Raw genomic sequence first — 19,209 nt, forward strand, 5'->3', positions numbered from 1 at the left:
ATAATTTAGCTACTTTTCAAGCTCTAGGTACCTCTCTTTGGAAGCCCTTTCCATACTTTTTCCAGCTCAGAGTAGTAAGGCAGATTAAGGCCTTGGGCAATCACAGTGTGCACTTCCCCTCCCTCCTCTCCCCCAACTGTACCTAGGTGACAGCAGATTAAACAGCAGGAAGCTTGAGGTGTGGTAAGTAACAGACAGGCATTCTGCAGGCTGAGGGGTAAGTATAGCTGGAAAAGGGCAGCCTCAGGAATCGAAGTTCCTGGGGTCCTGGGGGGGGGGGGAGACTTCAATGGCTTCTTACATTTTCCTTATATTTCAAATTTACCTTGGTTCCATTGAAGGCTTATTTCCCACTGATGACCTCTCAAGGCATTGGGCTACAATTCACAGAATTGTGAAAATATTAGGAAATGTTTGAGAGGTGCAGTAGTGTAAAGATGTGTGTAGGAAAAGCTAATGTCTGTAATGGGAAATGAGGCAGAAAAGCAAGTTTGGGGGTGAAGTCAGAGACCTCAGGGATAAGTGCTAGCAGTTAAGATAAAATATTTTCTACTTTAATCTCACCAAGTTGATACTGTGCAAAATCAGTTTTCACTTCTTTTTTTTTTTTTTTTTTTTAGCACATAGTATCTCACAAACATTTATCCTATGGTGATTGAAGATTTTTGAACATAGGGACAGATCTGTCTATGACCAGGAAGTAAGCCCTCATCAGACAGTGAATCTGCCAGCCCCTTGATCTTGGACTTCCCAGCCTCCAGAACTGTGAGAAATAAATTTCTCTTGTTTATAAGCTACCCAGTCTATGGTATACTTCTATAGTATTCTGAACAGATGAAGACAGCACTCTACCCTAGCCAAACACCATGGAAAAAAACATGGCCCATCCCCACCCGTCAACGAAGGCCAAGTGGGTGACCTAAACTTCCATACTATCTCAAGGTGCACCCCCCCTCCCCCTGCAAGAAGATCTGGTGGAGGGCTGGTACTTTCATCCCGACTCAGTAATAATAAAGCTCCTCCTCCCGCAAAAGGGTATCAGTGAAAGCCATGTGGGATGCTAACTTCCATCCCCACCCAGCAGTAATGAGGCACCCCTTCCCCCTCTTTTCCTGCATGGGGTCAGAATTGGCTAAGTGGGAAGCCGGAACTTTCACCACCATTCAGTGGTAGCAATGTATCCTCCACCTCCTGAACTATCATTGCATTTCCTGTAAACCTATAATTCTTTCAAAATAAAAGTTAAAAAAAAAGACTAAAAAATTTGCTGTCCTCCTTCTCATTCTCTCGTGATCATGCTAGATGACTGTATATGGTTGGGGGGAGGGACAGCGGGGGCAGGGGCATAGGCAGCAAAGAGAGAGATTGACCAACCCAACATGACTGAGCCAATTTCTAATTGTTTCCCAATTGGTAAATACTTTGAAACACAGTCTCTCTTTGCAACATTCTGTTGTCCTCAGCACCTGCTGGCACTGCTGACTCGTAGTATGCAACAGGCATAGGAGTGTAATCAAGGCTTCAGGTACGACTCCTAAGCACTACTGGTAGAAAGCAGAGAGTTGCCAAATGCCAGGGGCTACATGAGGATCATCGGGGGAGGTCTTTAAAAATACAAATTCCTGAGATACCTCATTTAGGAGATTCTGATAGCTTAGATCCTGAAGCAGCATCCCTGAGCGAATGCCCCAGTGGTTCCTATTGGCTCCAGCTTTGCTTTGACTTGGCGAGGGTGGAGTCAAGGTTAAGAGATGCGTGTGCTGATCCTTGATCACTAAATATATGACGCAGGGCACGTCCTTTCTCTTTACTCGTTCCTATATTGCTTTTGTGACAGAGAGGTTTTGTTTCCCCAGTTCTAACTTTCAGAATAAAATGGAATTAAATAAAACCTGTTGACCTCACTGCTTTGTTCGCCACCTCCCCCTTGTCTGACACCTGCGTTTTTAACTGCTTCCTCCTGGGGACCTGAGTCCCGTTTGCAGGGATAGTTAGAAAGGGAGGCATGTAAGGTCTCCCAAGCCCTACACTGAAGCCACACTCTTGGAACACTGGGATCCCCTCCGACAACAAGAACAAACTGACTGCAGAGCTTAGAGTGCCATTCAGAGCCACATCTGCTAGACCCTGATGAGAGACATTCAAGTCTGCCCCAAGGGGCTGCCTCAAGACAGTCGTTCTTGGAAAAAACAGAGTTGTGAATCTCGGGTTGCTGCCCATCATGAGTGAGGACAACTGAGCTGGGCAAATCCCCCAGGTGGATTTAAGGCTTTAGGAAGACAACCTGCTTTCAGCTTCCTCGGGGGCAACAGATTGTACTCTCTCTTTTTATTATTTTTTAAAGATTTTATGTTTAAGTAATCTCTACAACCAACATGGGGCTTGAACTCACAACCCTGAAATCAACAGTCACATGCTCCATCGACTGAGCCAGCCGGCGCCCCTCTTTGTCTATCTTTTTTTAAAAATGAGTTCATTGTATTCAATAGCTTGATACATTAAGTGCCTGTCTATCTGGTTTCATTTCACTTTCAGGAAGATCCAAAATTTTGGTCATCTATTTCACTCAGAGGTATTACTTACATGTCAGCTTTTTCTTTTTCTTTTTGTTTGTTTGTTTGTTTTGGCTGTCAATACACCATAAAGGTAACTAATTGGATCAGAGGGAAGGTGAACTAACACTCACCAAGGAGCTTTTATGTGTCAGGAAGTGTGCAATGTACTTTTGGTATGTATTGTTTCTTCTATTCTTTATAATAACCCTGGGAAGTAGGTGTTATGATCCGTATTTTATATATAAATATAAAAAATGTATGGTTTGTGGAAGCCATACAAGAGGGATACTCTCCAGAAATAAAATTTGTGAATGTATATGTGGGTGTACGTTGTGTGTGTGTGTGTGTGGGGGGTTTCTCCTCTTCTTTAGCAAGAGAAATTGCCATCCGTGTCACGGCCGAGGCAGGAAATCACCTGGGAACCTTTGAAAACAGCTTCCCTTAGATGGGTAGGGTGGACCAACCTGGGATCACAGGATGTGACCACTTTCACAGGCAGGTGTAAAGGAGGGACAATTGTTTGGGAAGTGTGGGTCACCAGAAACAGAGGATGATGGATCTGCAAGGTGGTAGATACATGGACTAGTATTGAACCAGTACTCCAGGGTCACTGTGGCACTGCTCAGTAGGAGAGGGGGGCTTAGCAATCAGTGCTGCCTGAGAACATGGACTTCCACAGTCTGGACTGCTGTCACCTAGTTCTGTCAGAGTAACAGAGCCATCTGGATCATTCTGTGCTCCCTTAAGACTGTCATAAACATTCAGAGGAGGGGTGCCTGGGTAACTCAGTCAGCTAACTGTCTGACTTCAGCTGGGGTCATGATCTCACAGTTTGTGGGTTCGAGCCCTGCATCAGGCTCTGTGCTGACAGCTCAGAGCCTGGAGCCTGCTTCAGATTCTGTGTCTCCCTCTCTCTCTCTGCCCCTTCCCCACTCACACTTTGTCTTTCCATCTCTTAAAAAATAAACATTAAAAAAAAAAACATTCAGAGGAACAGAATGGGAGGTAGACCTCGATGTCTGATCTTGCTGTTTCCTGCATATGGGGAAGAAAGCAGAGCATATGAGTTGCTACTTGAGCTTCATGACATATAAATGAGGAATCTGAGATTCAGAAAAATTAGGTGATTTTTCCAAGGTGATACTGCTGTGAGTGCCAGGGCAGAGATTTGGGCTCTGGACTGTCTGATGGTGAAGCCCATGTGTATTGTGTTCTATATGTTTGTGAGCTGGGTCCCCTTCACCAGAACTGGGTGAACATGTAGAGGGTATTTTCACTTGTTTTCATTTTAAATCTTGTTTCCTTCCTATTTACCATTTCATCTTGCCTGTCTTTGGACTAAGTTCATAGAGAATCTTTTTTTTTTTTTTTAACGTTTATTTATTATTGAGAGAGACAGAGACAGAGCATGAGCAGAGGAGGGGCAGAGAGAGGCAGAGACACAGAATCCGAAGCAGGCTCCAGGCTCCGAGCTGTCAGCAGAGAGCCTGACTCAGGACTTGAACTCACAAACTGCAAGATCATGACCTGAGCTGAAGTTGGTTGCTCAACCAACGGAGCCACCCAGATGTCCCCCTTTAAAAAAAAAAATTTAATGCATAGAGAATCATTTTTAAGGAAAGATACCATGTTAACTGCTATTAAGCACTTGAAAGTCTTAGCCTAAAATCATGAAGTAGAGGGGCGCCTGGGTGGCTCAGTCCGTTGGGCGTCCAACTTTGGCTCAGGTCCTGATCTCACGGTCTGTGAGTTTGAGCCCTACATCAGGCTCTGTGCTGACAGCTCAGAGCCTAGACCCTGCTTTGGATTCTGTGTCTCCCTCTCTCTCTGCCCCTCCCCTGCTCGCACTTTCTTTCTTTCTCAAAACTAAACAAATGTTAAAAAAAAAATGATGAAATAGAAATAAGCAGGGCTACTGGGGCTGTGTAGGACTTTAGGGTCTTAATCCATGATAGCAGGACCCAGATTCCAGGGAATAGAGTCTCTTGTGTCTTTGCCTCTGCCTGGAGCACCTGCTGCCTGCTGCTGCCCGCCCCACTGGCACCTGCATTGACAAGTGTACACGAGTCTTTCCAAACAGTCAGTCCCAATGTTCTTGGTAGAGGAGCCAAGACAGAAGCATTCTCTTAGTGAAGGATTTGGGTGGAGTTGTGAGGATGCAAGATCTTGTGACTTACTTGAGCCATACCTGAAGGATATGCCCTAGATTTTTCAGTTAAATGAGTCTGTAATAATAACAGGCAGCGCTTATTGTTTACTATTATAGACTCTTCTCCAAGTGTTTTATATGGAGTGTCTCATTTAATGCACACAACAAACCTATGAGATAAGTACTATTATCCCTACCTACAAGGGAGAAATGTGAGGCACAGAGATTTCCAAGAGACATATAGAACTGGGAAATATCCAATGGGGCAATGATACCATACAGTTTAGGGTTGAGTTTTCTGCTGAATAGAAACTATTTACATCTCTACCAGACAAAAGTCTGTAAGTTAAGAGTCTGGGTCCTAATCACATCATTTCATTCATAAAAAAACCAAAACTGCTAATTATTTCTTTTTCTGGTTATAAAAATAATGTGTTAACCTTGGAGAAGTTGGATGATATCAAAAAGAATCGATCACAAAGTAGAAATTATCTGCAAAATTTATAATAAATAAGTATACTATTTTTGTATTAACTGTGAAAGAAAGTTAAATAAAGGTTCATCTTTCTAGAGAATGAAATAACAGTTTGGAAGGCATGTTAGACAATGGATTGAAAGGTGTGCATCCTTTTGAGTCCATGCAGATCTTTTCAAATTCTGTCAGGTCATATTGGACTTCAAAGCCCAACACTAGCCACTTACTCCACAAATACGTGAAACCCCAATGAAAAAGGGGCTTTCATAGCCCCAGGCAATGAAAATGCTGAACACAGATGAGTGATGGGAGCCTGAGTTAGAGATGCCATCACTTGGTAGCTGTTGGAGTTGTTTTTTGTGGAGTGCTTTGTCTTCTAGGAACATGGGTCCCTCTCTTCCACCTTGGAGTCCTTTCTCAGGCCACAACCAGCGTCCTAAGATCCCTCTCCTTTCTTTTCCAGGGGCCCCAGGGCTTTTCTCTCTTTTTAGTACTAATTCCTGGGACTCTTCTTTGCCCCTCTACTAGACTGTAGGGTGGGAAACAATGTCACAATGTTTTCAGCTACATTCCAGAATCTCATGGAATCTGGTTCTGTCCTGGTATCCTGGATTTTCATCTGCTACAAAAAATTAAAAAGTACACACACACACACACACACACACACACACACACACACACACACACACAGAACTAGAAGATGTATTTGATGAAGAAGGAAAGTTATCTGAGAAGGAGCAGAGGTGGGTGGAAAAACAGCTTTCCTGACTATAATTCCAGAAATTCTCCACATGAATCACTAATTTGTGTGAAGATATAGGTGATCTCTGTTAAAATGCACAAGAAACCTGTAATTTGAGAGACAGAAGCAAAGTCCTAGTGTATTTAATCCCTGAGAAACAGGACAATGTCTGCAGAAGTTCTTAGAGGTGGTGAGAAAATGGCGGGATCCAGCACAGGACAGCACGAAAGCACTGGCTTTCTAGGGAAAAGGAAAGGAGTCAGTCTTCACAAGAAGGGGAATCTTAAGAGGGACACTCAAACCAAGCTGTCTTCTTTATGGTTTTGCTGAGGACTGACTCTTGCTTTCTTATCAGACTTTCTCCCAGAAAGGGGCATCCGGTGGGTATTGTGATGCACTACCCAGATGCAGGACGTGTCTCCTTCAATGAAGGACATGTCGCCCTCCTACCTGGGAGTGCTATTGGTTGAGAGTCTTCTTCAGCTGTCTCTCAGCTCTCCCAACCCTTTCAGGAATTTTCTGAATGCAAACAGCTGCCTCAGCCACGATCCTACTCACACCTTGGTGACAATCCATGTGGGGTTATAGAAGCCTGACCATCTTGCCCGATTCAGGGCGATTCTGAAGGGCATTGGCCAAGACTCTGTTATTGGACCCGCACCACAGCTGGATCTCTCCTTCCTTCCAACTTTGCTCTCTTCCCTTCCCTTCTGTAGGAGGTGGTCCCCAGCATACTCTTGCACAGGGTTTTCAGGGCACCAAATCTGCAACAGGGATCGAGTATGGGGAAAAGAAATTAGGTTTGGAAACCACTTCCTCTAAAGGAGAGATCGAAGCTCTTGACATTCTTGTGAGGATCTAACACAGATGAGACCTCCCCTTTGCAGGTGCTGAGTGGACAGATCATTCAAAGAACTGTAATAAGCTTTCAGGAGGACCCTGCAAGTGCATTTCAGAAAGTTCTTTGTCCTCAAGACAGCTAAGCTGGCTCTCCCCTATAAGGGGAGAGGGAAAGAGTCTGCCTCCGCTCAAATCGGCCAGTGGTGTTAGTTGGCTCTTAGAATTGTGCTGTGTGATTCTGCCTCTCTTTGAAGCTGCACTTGAGATGAAAATAATCCCCAGTCTTTGTGACTCATGTCTTGTAGTTTTTCAAAAGCTGGAGCTGTGTCTGAGGTCAAGTGTTTCTGATTTGTGTTGTGCCATCTTCCATAAAGTAGGGCGAAGGATGCAAGCTCCTATACTCTACATTTGTTTTATGAAGGAATTAGTCACACCTATAGTGGAGCCTGAGGGATTAGGCTGGCTCATCAGCCCCAGAGGCCCCAGCCTTTCTTGGCTCCAATATGTTTCTCTTCGAGTGTGCTTGTGCCAGTGAAGATGAAGAAGATTTTCTCCCTTTGGAAGGCTGGCAGTTTTGTTTTGTTTTGTGCCCATAAAGAAGTTGGCAGAACTAGTCCAAGATGCAATGGACTGAATGTTTGTGCTCCCCCCCCCCACCCCCCATTTCTATGTTGAGAGCTACTTCCCAATGTGATGGTATGAGGGGGTGGGGCCTTTGGGAGATGATCGGGTCATGAGGGTGGAACTCCATGAATGGGATCAGTGTGCTTATAAAAGGGAACTCAGAGCACTGTCTTGTCCTCTTTCTGCCATGTGAGGCTATAGAAGGGCCAGCCCAGAAGAGGACCCTCACCAGAACCTGACCATGCTGGCACCCTGATCTTGGATGTCCAGCCTCCAGGGCTGCGAGAAATAAATTTCTGTTGTTTATAAGCTACCCTGTCTGTGGTACTTTGTTACAGCACCTTTAGCTAAGCACTAGACAAGGTTCTTTTTGTTCCATTTCCACATGGCAGTCAGACTGCCCAGGTGAATACACACAAAGCTTTGGGGCACCCAGATTGCAGCAGGGAGGTAATCTGTAACATTAACTGATGCTTTTCCTTCCAGTAGCTCCTTCTTTGACCCTCTTCTAAATATTTCTACTCCTTCCCCTTACCAATTTATTTCTGGCACTCTCAATTGCCCCCAGGAAAGGAATGTGTATCTCAAAGTCCCTGAGAATGGCAGAAACAACTTAGATTTGGACCAAAAATGTGAGTTAATGTTTCCAAGACCAGAAAAGGATCCCAGGCTAGGAAATGAGCAGGGAGCCAGGAGAGCTTAGGCATTGATCCCGCCCCCCCAAGTCCCCCTACTTGAAGGTGGAGGGAGGTGAGTAGTCAAAAGAATCACCAAAATGAGTTAAGGGATACACGAAGCAGGGTGTATTTGTGTGTTCAGGTTGCCATAAAGAAATACTACAGACTGGGTGGCTTAAACAACAGAAATTTCTCACAGTTCTGGGGACTGAAAGTCCAAAATCAAGGCGTTGGCCAATTTGGTTCCTGGTGAAAGTTCTCTTGCTACTTTGCCGATGGCTGCCTTCTGGCTGTGTCCTCACATGGTGGAAAGCGGGAGCTCTCTTGTATTTCTCTTTTTTTTTTTTTTTTTAATGATTTTTTAAAATGTTTATTTATTTTTGAGAGGGAGATAGAGCATTAGTGGGACAAGAGCAGAGAAAGGGAAACACCGAAGCAGGCTCCAGGCTCTGAGCTGTCAGCACAGAGCCTGATGTGAGACTCGAACCCATGAACCGTGAGATCATAACCTGCGCCAAAGCTGGATGCTCAATTGACTGAGCCACCCAGGCACCCTTCTTGTATTTTTTTTATAAGAACACTAATAATATTGGTGTTTAACCCTAATTTACCTAATTTACCTAATTTAACCCTAATTACTTCTTTACTCCAAATATAGCCATCAGGGGGGCTAGGACTTCAACATATGAATTTGGAGGGTGGGGAGACAATTTGGCCCATAGCCCAGGAACTTGTTGCTCTCAAGAAAGAGACACAGAAACAGAGAGAGACAGAGACAGATGAGAGAGAAAGCAAGCAGAATGGTTACAAGATTCTGTTAAACGGTGCATCTAGGCAAGCAGGGATGTTAGCTATGGTCCAGCACAGCACCAGAGGGGTTGAATGGTTCTCACGCACCTAAGAAGAGCCCAGAAATAGCTGGTAGAGCCAGACCAAGAGGAGCATTGCAAATAGGAGGAAGGGATGATACAGCACTAGCTGAGAATGAGATGGAAGGATGCACATGAGGGGCCGCCTGTACGGACAAAGGACCAAATGCTTCTTCTGCCTCATCCAACTCACCCCAACATTCCACCAGAAATTTAGACAAAACTCTGGTGAAAGAAGATGGATTTGAAATCCTGGAAGAATTGGGGCTCATATTAAAATCAAGGTAAAATATAGAACTAGAACTCCTCTTCTATATATTAAAAAAAACAAACAAATCCGTATTTCCTTTATCAGTTAAAGAATGTACCAGAGTCTTGGTCAGATTCTCTTTTCTGGTCTGATTGGGGTATACAGATCACTGACAACAGCTGATTTATTTCCTTAAAAATAATGCAAATGAAAGACTTTGTTCCAATAGTTTGAACCTCATTACTTAGCTCAGACCTGTCAAGATTCTTGGTTGCAAGATTCTTGGTTCTTCAGAATAAATTAAGCAGAAAAAGACACGGCCGTGGGACTGCCAGCATGGATAGTAGTCACCTTGACTGCTGGTCTCCTGACTCCCCCACCAGTCCTGTTTTGGCCCCTTTTCTTCCCACATTAGTGGCAACACAGAAGGGTGATGTGGGGGGTAGGAGAATGGATACATATGTATACTTGTATGTGTGCAAAGTAGATCTGGAAGTCTACACAAGAAATTGGATAATATTGATTTAACCTGGGAGAACTGGGTAGTGGGGAAACAGAAGAAAGATTTCTCACTATATAATTTTTTTGTAACTTTTGGATTTTTATTTGTGGGGAAAATAGCCTTAATTAAAAAAAATTAATAATTCTAAGTCCCATTAAATCCAATTCAAAAATGTAAATCTTATACCTAATTCAAAGCTCCTTACCCCCTCCAATGTCTGGTGCGATCTATGGCTCCACAACCTGCAGCTGGGAAGGAGTCAAGGTCTGTATACTCCTCCTTCTTTTACTCCTTCTCCTCTTCCCTTGCTTTTGGCTCCTGCAGGGGTGGGGTGAGGTTTGGATAAAATCTCTTAAATGGGGTGATCTGAGGTTCTCTCTGGTCTTTATGATCTGGAATGCTGTGGGTTTCTCCGTAGCTCCTCTCCTCCCACCCTGCCTAGGGAACCCCATCTGCACAGTATCCTGATGAGTTATATGCTCTTTGGCTGATCTCCTGTAAACCTCTCCCCTATGCTGTCCCCCTCCTGCCCCTGGGGAGGGGGGGAATCTTCCATGGTTTTTTATGCTATGGTTCCTTGTCCCAGCAGGAGATCCTTAGGGGGAAGCTCAGCTTTCTTTCCTGGCATCAATTTCACCCATGGGATTATTACACATCTTGCCATACCAAACAATGCCCTGCCTCCAAGTGAGGGTTGTTTTAGACAGCCTCCTGCCTGGAGTTCTCCAGACAGGAAGCAGATATTAGGCTTTATGTTTAGGTCTGACATCCAAACTCAACTTTTCCTGAATGTTCTTTGACTAGATCTACTTTAGGACACTGGAGTAGGTTCATGAACTTCTGCAGTTCTGCAAGGATTTAGCCTTGATTTAATGCCAGTCCTTTTAGTAAGGAGCCCTTTGCCACGAACTTGTCTGGTGGGGTGAGAGGAAAGGGGAACCTCAGGGGACAACTCATGACTCAGAATTCCCTCATTCAATGAATTCCAGTCTTTTGCTTATTTGAGTTGCTAGGGTGTGAGTGGGAGAATCCAAAAACAATTCTGTCCTACTCTTATTACAATCTTGAGGGAGGTATCTCCTAGGCTTTCCTCCTTAGAATGTGGAGTTACTTATGGCCTTTTTCCTCATCTTTGGGGCTTTAGCCAAAGTTTGGACACACATGGAAATGTCCTATTCCACATCTGGTGGAACTTCAAGACATCATCCTGCCATGTGAAGATGAAAGTTCTTATCTTTAATGATAATAACTACCATTTACTGAATGTTTATAAGGTACAAAGAGCATTAACTGCTCACAACACTATTATGAGACAGGGATTTTCATACCCATCTCAGTGAGAAAAACCAGAGGTCACACAGCCCACAACAGTATGGGAATTTGAATCCAGATCTGTCTGACTCCAAAACCAATCTAGGGAACCCCATCTGCACAGTATCCTGATACTGTGCATATAAAAATAGGTAGTACAGTTAGTGTCTAGTGCAACTGTCTCCTATCAATGAGCTATAGAATTGGGGCAGAGGTGTAGTTATTCTGAATGATTGAAACACCATCAAACTTTGTGTGTGGATTCAATAAATAAATGTATATGCTATTTCTTATCTGTCAATTCAAGAAATAATGCTCAACAAATAATGAGTTCTCTTTTTGTGCCAGCCATTGTTCTAGATGCTGAGGATACATCAGTGTACAAAACAAGCTAAAATCTGTGTCTTGTGGGAATAAAAATTCATTACAATCATACCAGAATTCTATTTTTTGTCATCATGCATTTTACCAACTAAATAAAACTAAAAACATAACTATCATCATGTAAATGTTTAGGAAGAACTTTGCTCTTGAAAATGAGTCTTCATACTAGACCTATTTGGAAACCACTGTTTATTTTATTTCATTTGATGGGCAGGTGGATAGGGGTAGAGGGAGGGAAAGAATCTTAAGCAGACTCCACGCTCAGTGCCGAGCCAGAGTGGGGCTTGACCTCATGACCCTGGGATCATGACCTAAGTCAAAATCAAGAGTCCTTGGCTCAATCTGGGTGGGGTGAGCCACCCAGGCACCCCACCACTGATACTATTTAAATACATGATCGCAAGAACATAACACATTAGATAAGGGAGGGATTTGTGAGTAGACAAGTCCAACCCAGGACTGACAATATCTGGATCCTAGAAGAAATATTGGGAAATCTCTGTTGGGTAATCCTACTCATACATCGCATAGCTCAGTATAAATTGTAATTACTACGTCAGTAAATTATCATAATTCTATTGATGAGAATGACAAGGAACCTCAGATCATGTTTGGAAGCCGGGAGAGAGATTACTTTATCTGTTTACTCTTTGACTCTTGGACTCTGAGTTTCCTTCTAAACCACTTACAGGAATGACAGGTTTGTTTAAAAAGGAGCAGTCACATTTGATCTATAACTTCAATGTTCCAGGATCCCCAGGGAAGAGTCACTCATTCACTTAGTGCTAGTCAAAGGCTGTATGATAGCTTGTTTGACCAAAAGATCCATATTCCAAGAAATTAAGTGTCAGTAAGGTAGTTTTTGGTCTTTCTCGTCATTTCCTTACCTTCACTGGACAATAGCATGAACTCACATTGTTACCATCGGTAATTCTTCCAGGTCCTCACAAGGGTATGTGGTGAGGAATAATATTGGCCTCTCCGTATGCCAGCCGAGATAAACGAAGGTCCAGATTGGTTTAAGGATACGGAAAGTTCTGCACTGCTCTTCGCACTTCATTCCTCTTGCCACCCCATCTCCTGGGTCTGAGTATCCCCTTTCCCGCTCGCTTCCCCTCCCGCACGCCTCCACCTAAACCACAAACAAGTCGAGGCCACCAAACTACATTTCCCACAATGCCATGCGCCGACCGGCCTCGCGTGAGGTTTTTCCTAAGTTGCCGTTGTAATTAATGTTGAATTAAAGCCACATTTCCGGGGAGCAGCTGAGTTAATGTCCTCTTCTCCGTTAAGAGACCTCTTTTCCCCTCTACCTACTGTGTCCAATGTTTGGCGAAGTCTCTGCGGCGGAATATTCATTTAGGCGACTGCCATGGCCACCCATTTCCTCTTCGAGCCTCGGCCCCTACCAGGTCCCCGGGGGCCTGGGAGTGTCATTGGTGGATGACCGCAGCTCTTGCCGCTGCCGCTGTCACTGCGACCATGGCCTCTGGCAGCAGCTGCCTGGCAGCCGCCCGCCTCCTGTCGCGCTCCTTCCTCCGTGAGTCCAGCCGAGACTCTCTCCTCCAGGTCTCCGAGAGTTCCTGGCCTCGCCGGGCCCAACGTCCCGGCCCAGGCCGTGGCTGGGCCCTCCGGGGCCGGACCTCAGCGGGGGCCTGGGAGCCGCGAGAGTGCGGCCCCACGTCGGGGACCTCCTGGGGCGGAAGGAGCTTTGCTGGAGCTTTGTGGGGTGGGGGGGCGTGACTTGGGCTGCTGGCCTAAGTAGGGTGGCCGAGCCAGGATTCGGGTCTGGGAGCCCTGCAGACCTGGGGGCATGCTCTAGCGCCCGCGATGAATGGCCGGATGGGGGCGGCATCTAGACTGCCCCTATTTGGGAGTGAGAGGTGAGGTGGTCCAGGATGAACTCAGCTGGGAGAGTTGAGCGTCTAGATTGAGAGATGGGGGAAGAATGTCTCAGCAAATTGGGGAGAGGGAGTAAGGCTGCCGCTTGTTTTTGGTTTTGTTTTTGTTTTTTCCCTGTAGATTGTAGACTTAGCAGAAAGCTGGGTTCTGCACCCCAGAGTCAGCATAACCCAGAAGACTCCTAGAAGTTTAGGTTTGGCTGGTACCTTAACCAACTATTTGCAGTGTCTCCACCAGGCGGTGTGGACTCCTCGGTTCCTGAAAATTTAATACCCAAGGTTGCTAGTCTTTGAGTAATGCTGACTATTGAAAATTCTTGCTGTGTTCAAAGTCTCTGTGTTAGGTTGACTGTATAGGAAGAGACTTTGAAATTAACCATATCACATTTGAAGTCTGGTTAGTCCCTTACAGTCTGTGTAGTAACCCTAGGCACTTTTCTGAATCTGCTTCTCAATTTCTGTTTCCAATCCCATGAAAATAATATTTTAATGAATGAGACATCATCACTTGTATGGTGATTATTTTGTCTACTACTAACAGTAGAAAATGATTGCTAATTAAAATTGTGCCATGCCATTATGAGTTGTCAGATGCATCCAGATTTAAAACATCTTGAAAAGTGAAAGAATGTGCATCCTGGAAATGATGAAGTACAGGATAATCTGGGCTCACTGTGCAGAATTATTGAAACAATTTATATAAGGTACCCGGGATGTAATACACACTCAGCGATAGTTTTATTCTTCCTTTCTTACACTTCACTCCTAATTCGGTTTGTACTGAGTATTGGACAAGACTTAATTCATTTCTTGAGAAGATTACATTCCAAAAGTGTGGGAGGAGGAGTATGCACTTAATAGCTACACTTCCTTAACCAGACCACATCTGGTAGGACAAACATCTGGCTAGATAACTTTGGCAAGTAGGAAAAAGTTGGGTTTATTTGGGAAAGTTTTCTGGAGATTCTTGTGTATAATTTAAAGGACAGTTGAATGTATTGTAAGCAGAAGAGAAAAAGGGATTAATTATAGCCATGTCATTCTCACCTGGGGTCCTGCTCCTCTGAGTTTCTGAAAAATCCTAGCCTCAGGTAGGTCTGCTGTCTTAGTAGGAGGAGAGTCTTAAGAGAAGTGTCTAAAGAATCAGGATCTTTAATCCACGCTTACCAATATTTAGTAACCCTTTGCTCACAGAACTGGGAGCTCTTTTTTCCTACACAGGGCCTTAAAAAACCATCAGGTGTAGTTTTCTGTTGCTCAAATGGTCTTCATTTATCCTAGTCATGTGATCAATCTGTTATTAAGAATCTGAGAGTCTGAGATCTAAACTAATTTATCTCCTATATTAGAGGGGTTACAGACTATAGTGTTTAGTGCAGAAATCCCTCTAAATCCTCCAAATCTACTCAGGCCACATTTTTAAACCCATTTCCACTTTCACTAGTAAAACAGCAGCCACAACAGTTCCACCTAGCAAACTTTTTTTTTTAGCGTGGTCAGAACTTATTTATGCTCTGAGGTTAGTAATAGAACTAGAGATGCTAGAGAATTTTGTTTCCTCTGTCCTCTTAAGTTTCAGTAGCAACTGAAGGGTACATTTGTGCTGAAGGTCGCAAGTGTTGCAATATTGATTTGCTTTAGGAAAAAAACAAACAAAAAAAAAAACCAACTCAAACACTTTGTGGGTGTCTTCCAGAGCCCTGTTGGAATGTTTAGAAATTTTTGAGCCCAAACAACCCAAAGAACAAAGCAAGAATAAACCAGTTTTATAGTTTATGAAAAAAGGGAAAGAATCCAGTTGAAGTGAGGAAAGAAAATAAAATGAAAAATAAGGAAAGTTTCTTCCATGAGCCAGTTTAACGATTTTATAAGCACATTTGAAGTTGAGTTAGTAAAGTGTTTCAAGAAACACAAAGCTATGCAAGGTCATTTTATTTTTATTTTTATTTTTATTAATGTTTATTTATTTTTGAGACAGAGAGAGACAGAGCATGAATGGGGGAGGGTCAGAGAGAGAGGGAGATACAGAATCCAAAACAGGCTCCAGGCTCTGAGCGGTCAGCACAGAGCCCGACACGGGGCTCAAACTCACGGACCGCGAGATAATGACCCGAGCCGAGGTCGGACGCTTAACCAACTGAGCCACCCAGGGGCTCCTACAAGGTCATTTTAAACACAAGCCAAGGATTCCTGTAGGTTGGGTCTTGTAGAATAAATAGGGAACAGGAGGCAGTATTTTTAGTCCCTGAATTATGGTATTTTAATGCCAGAAAGTGAACTTTACAATCCAACTGGTGTCATGTCTTTATTTGGCAAATGAGGCAATAAACTCAGAAAGTTTCCTGCCCAATATCAGAATGGATATTAGAACTCAGGTTTTCTGACTCTGTAGTATTCTTTTTACTAGTACATGCTTTGTGACACTATAGTTCCCTTCTGAAGCTGTGGTCTGTGGTGTTCTTTTTTTCTTTTCTTCTTGTCTTTCTTTCTTTCTTTCTTTCTTTCTTTCTTTCTTTCTTTCTTTTTTTCTTTTCTTTTCTTTTCTTTTCTTTTCTTTTCTTTTCTTTTCTTTTCTTTTCTTTCGAGAGCTCAAGCCGGGGAGAGGGGCAGAGAGAAAGAATCTTAAGCAGTCTCCATGCCCAATGCCAGTGCCTGATGCAGGGCTCGATCCCATAACCCTGGGATCATGACCTGAGCTGAAACCACGAGTCGGATGTTCAACCAACTGAGCCACTCAGGCGCCCCTCTTTTTCTTTTTAATTTTCATTCTTTTTTCATTTTTGGCAGCCTTGTTGTTTTGCTGAGGTGACTACCCTGCTCAAAGATGCCACCTGCCTTTTTCATGTGTTTGCCAAGTTGTGTAAGCTGATTTTGGAATCAGGCAAATATTCGGAAGTGTAGTTGGGGAAAGGGGACCCTCAGCAGTGATGTTTCTGATATTAGTATCTGTTGCCATTGCATCTGAGAAGCAAATCTCTATTTGAGAAATATGAAATGGTCTTCATCTAAGTGTACCAGCATAGCCATGAGGAAGTAATGTGATTTTCTGACCTCAAATTCATTTTTCCAGAGAAGCATAATTGGGGATGTTCAAAATAATTTCCGTAAGTATAGGAAAACAGTCTCGTTTTACCAAAGGACAGGAGTGTTGTTGCTATAGCCCCCCCCCCTTTTATTACATTATAATATTTCTAAAATTGAGATGTGTCTTATAATTGAGCATATCTACAATAAATTGGCAGCATTTTTTCTCTCTTATTAGTTCTTAATAGTACTTCAGTAGTATTTTAGATTTGATGAAATATGGCACTTTTGGCCAGCTAAGCTTCATTTGTAAGTAAATATTAAATGAATATGTAATTTCACATTTGAGTAGTGGATTGTTTGGGGTTTGGGAGTTAGCAGCTGCCGAGTTACTCTGCTATAAAGTTCTATAGGCAGGGACCACGATAGTGTATATATTTTATACATATATATAATATGCCATTGGTAAATATCCATTTATTAAATTCATAAGTGCATGCATGAATAAATGAGTAACAAGGAACCCAGTTTGTGAGGTAATTTGGAAGAGGAGTATTTTTTTTTTAAGTTTATTTATTTATTTATTTATTTTTTTAATATATGAAATTTACTGTCAAATTGGTTTCCATACAACACCCAGTGCTCATCCCAAAAGGTGCCCTCCTCAATACCCATCACCCACCCTGCCCTCCCTCCCACCCCCCATCAACCCTCAGTTTGTTCTCAGTTTTTAACAGTGGAAGAGGAGTATTTTAATGAACAGAGTCTCTGATTATTGGTTGGGAGCATGGGAGTGGTCAAAAAGGCTATGGTTTGAGTCCCATCTGGACAGGCACTCTCTGGCCATAGGTTCATCATGCATCCCACAGCCATTTCATAAATGATGTGGTTGCTCTCTTTGGGGAAGAGGACTCAGCATGTGGCTAACTGGATGATACAAATTTATCACCCTTGTTGAAGGCACATCCCTCTCATTACTCAGCCCCTTTCCTCCATAGCCTTTGTTACAGTGCAACTCATGTAGTTTTGTGTTTCTTTGTTTAATGTTTAGCTGTCTTACAGGGTAGGACTCTTCTTGTGGGTAGGACCCGAGCCCATCTTGTTGGCTTCTGAATCCCTAGTACCTGGCAGATAGCTTGGCACAAAGAACACCTCAGAGCAGTGTGGTCTTCTCATTCTGCATTGATAATCATAATGATATAGATAGCGAAGAGTGAAATAACACTTGCTATACCGTAGGCATCATTCTACGTGCTCTTTATATTATGAACTCATTTAATTCTCATATTGCCTATGAGGCACATAATATTACTATCCCCATTTTTCTCACAGTGAGGCTGCACCTTTAAAAATGTTTCATAGGGTAAAAAGTTACAAGTATATGTGTATATACTACATAATATTTGTAGACATGGATTAGTATATTTACAGATAAACATATATAGGATATGCATGAGGACATATATGAAACATTTCTCATTGGACTTATCTTAAAATATGAATTATATGACTTACCTTTGTGTTCATGTAGGATGTTAACCCAGTTTGGGGAGCATACCGGCCACTTTGCTACCCATTTTACAAGCATCATCTCATAACAACATCATAGAATCCTTGTGGGCAGCTGTTATTCTATTTACAGTTGGGAAGACTGAGGTTAAGGGAGATCAAAAGATCTGTCCCAGGTCGATGGCTGGTGATCAGCAGAGCATGAACTCAAGCCTAGGCCTTTCTGTTTCCTTAGAGCCCTTTTCAGACACTCCTGGGATGCAGTCCCAAGGTTAGGCCGCCCGATTTCTAAGAACCTGGAGAGAAGGCATCACCACCACGTTCCCTGGAGATGGCCCAAGGTGTGGGAGCTGCAGCCTTCACCATTGGGAAATTCTTCCTGGTGGCGAACCTCAGGCCTTCCTGCTGCCCTAATATGTAATTTAAATCACTCATTTTCTTTCTTTCTTTCTTTCTTTCTTTCTTTCTTTCTTTCTTTCTTTCTTTCTTTCGGTAATGTTTATTTATTTATTTTGAGAGAGAGAGAGAGACTGAGAGAGAGACTGTGTGTAGGTGTGCACATGTAAGCATGGGAGAGACAGAGGGAATCCCAAGAAGACTCTGGTGTCAGTGCAGAGCCCGGCCTGGGGCTTGATCTCATGAACCGTGAGATCATGACCTGAGCTGAAATCAAGATCCAGACCCTCAACTGACTGAGCAACCCAGGTGCCCCTAAAATGCTCATTTTCTTAACATTAGTTAAGTTAGGTAGCTCATCATCTGTTGATATACCATTTGTCTGTCTTTAGTTGTGTTTCTTGTTCATGGCCATTATCCATTTTTCTGTTAGGCTTTGGTCTCTACCTTGTTGGTGCTTCATGTTGCTGAAGTTAATTCCTTGTCTGTTAATGTGTTATGAAAACACTTCCTGGTCTGTCACTGCCTTATCTCTACTTATGGTATGTTTTGCTTTAAGCTCTTTCTTTTTTCCTGTTGTGAAATAGTCTATTTACATCACATTACTGCATCTGGATTCTATTTGCTTTAATAAAAAAAAAAAAGGTTAGTATGGAATTTGTACTAGATTAAGATAAAAGCTTTGAGGACTGCTAGCAGCATTTAGGGCTGGACTTCTGTGCAATATTTAGAAGAATTTTAGGGAAACCTGTGATCTTTGCGTGTACAAAAATGGATGTAGGTTTTTCTCCCCTTCTTTCCTGTTAAGTAGGAAAAATGAGATGGAACTTGTGACATTTAGCTTGATAGAGGTGTGTTTTTTATAGACCCTGTCTCTTGTCCTGAAATTCAGTGAACATATGTTGTACCGCGACTCTGTAAGGCACTTTACCATATGGGAGACACTATGGTATACAAGACACGGGCCTTATAGTCATGGCATTTACAGTTAGAAGTTCTAA

At 43.1% G+C, this 19,209-nt stretch overlaps 2 protein-coding genes across 4 annotated transcripts in view; one reads left to right on the forward strand and one right to left on the reverse strand.

Moving 5' to 3' along the window:
• DNAH6 (dynein axonemal heavy chain 6) overlaps positions 1-12,649 on the reverse strand; it is a 254,336-nt gene extending 241,687 nt beyond the window's left edge. For both annotated transcript variants that reach the window (XM_058683523.1, XM_058683522.1), the window contains exon 1: positions 12,266-12,649. In XM_058683523.1, coding sequence (XP_058539506.1) covers positions 12,266-12,284 — 19 coding nt within the window. In that variant the 5' untranslated portion in view covers positions 12,285-12,649. The remainder of the gene's footprint in view (positions 1-12,265) is intronic.
• A 159-nt stretch (positions 12,650-12,808) lies between these two features.
• SUCLG1 (succinate-CoA ligase GDP/ADP-forming subunit alpha) overlaps positions 12,809-19,209 on the forward strand; it is a 42,503-nt gene continuing 36,102 nt past the window's right edge. Inside the window, exon 1 of one of the 2 annotated variants that reach the window (XM_058683533.1) lies at positions 12,809-12,918. In XM_058683533.1, coding sequence (XP_058539516.1) covers positions 12,822-12,918 — 97 coding nt within the window. In that variant the 5' untranslated portion in view covers positions 12,809-12,821. Of the gene's footprint in view, positions 12,919-13,123; positions 13,262-19,209 lie in introns of those variants that run through there. The other variant, XM_058683535.1, reaches the window with a different exon arrangement.

This window comes from Neofelis nebulosa, chromosome 9 (genome assembly GCF_028018385.1).
Source record: "Neofelis nebulosa isolate mNeoNeb1 chromosome 9, mNeoNeb1.pri, whole genome shotgun sequence".
Taxonomy (NCBI): domain Eukaryota; kingdom Metazoa; phylum Chordata; class Mammalia; order Carnivora; family Felidae; genus Neofelis; species Neofelis nebulosa.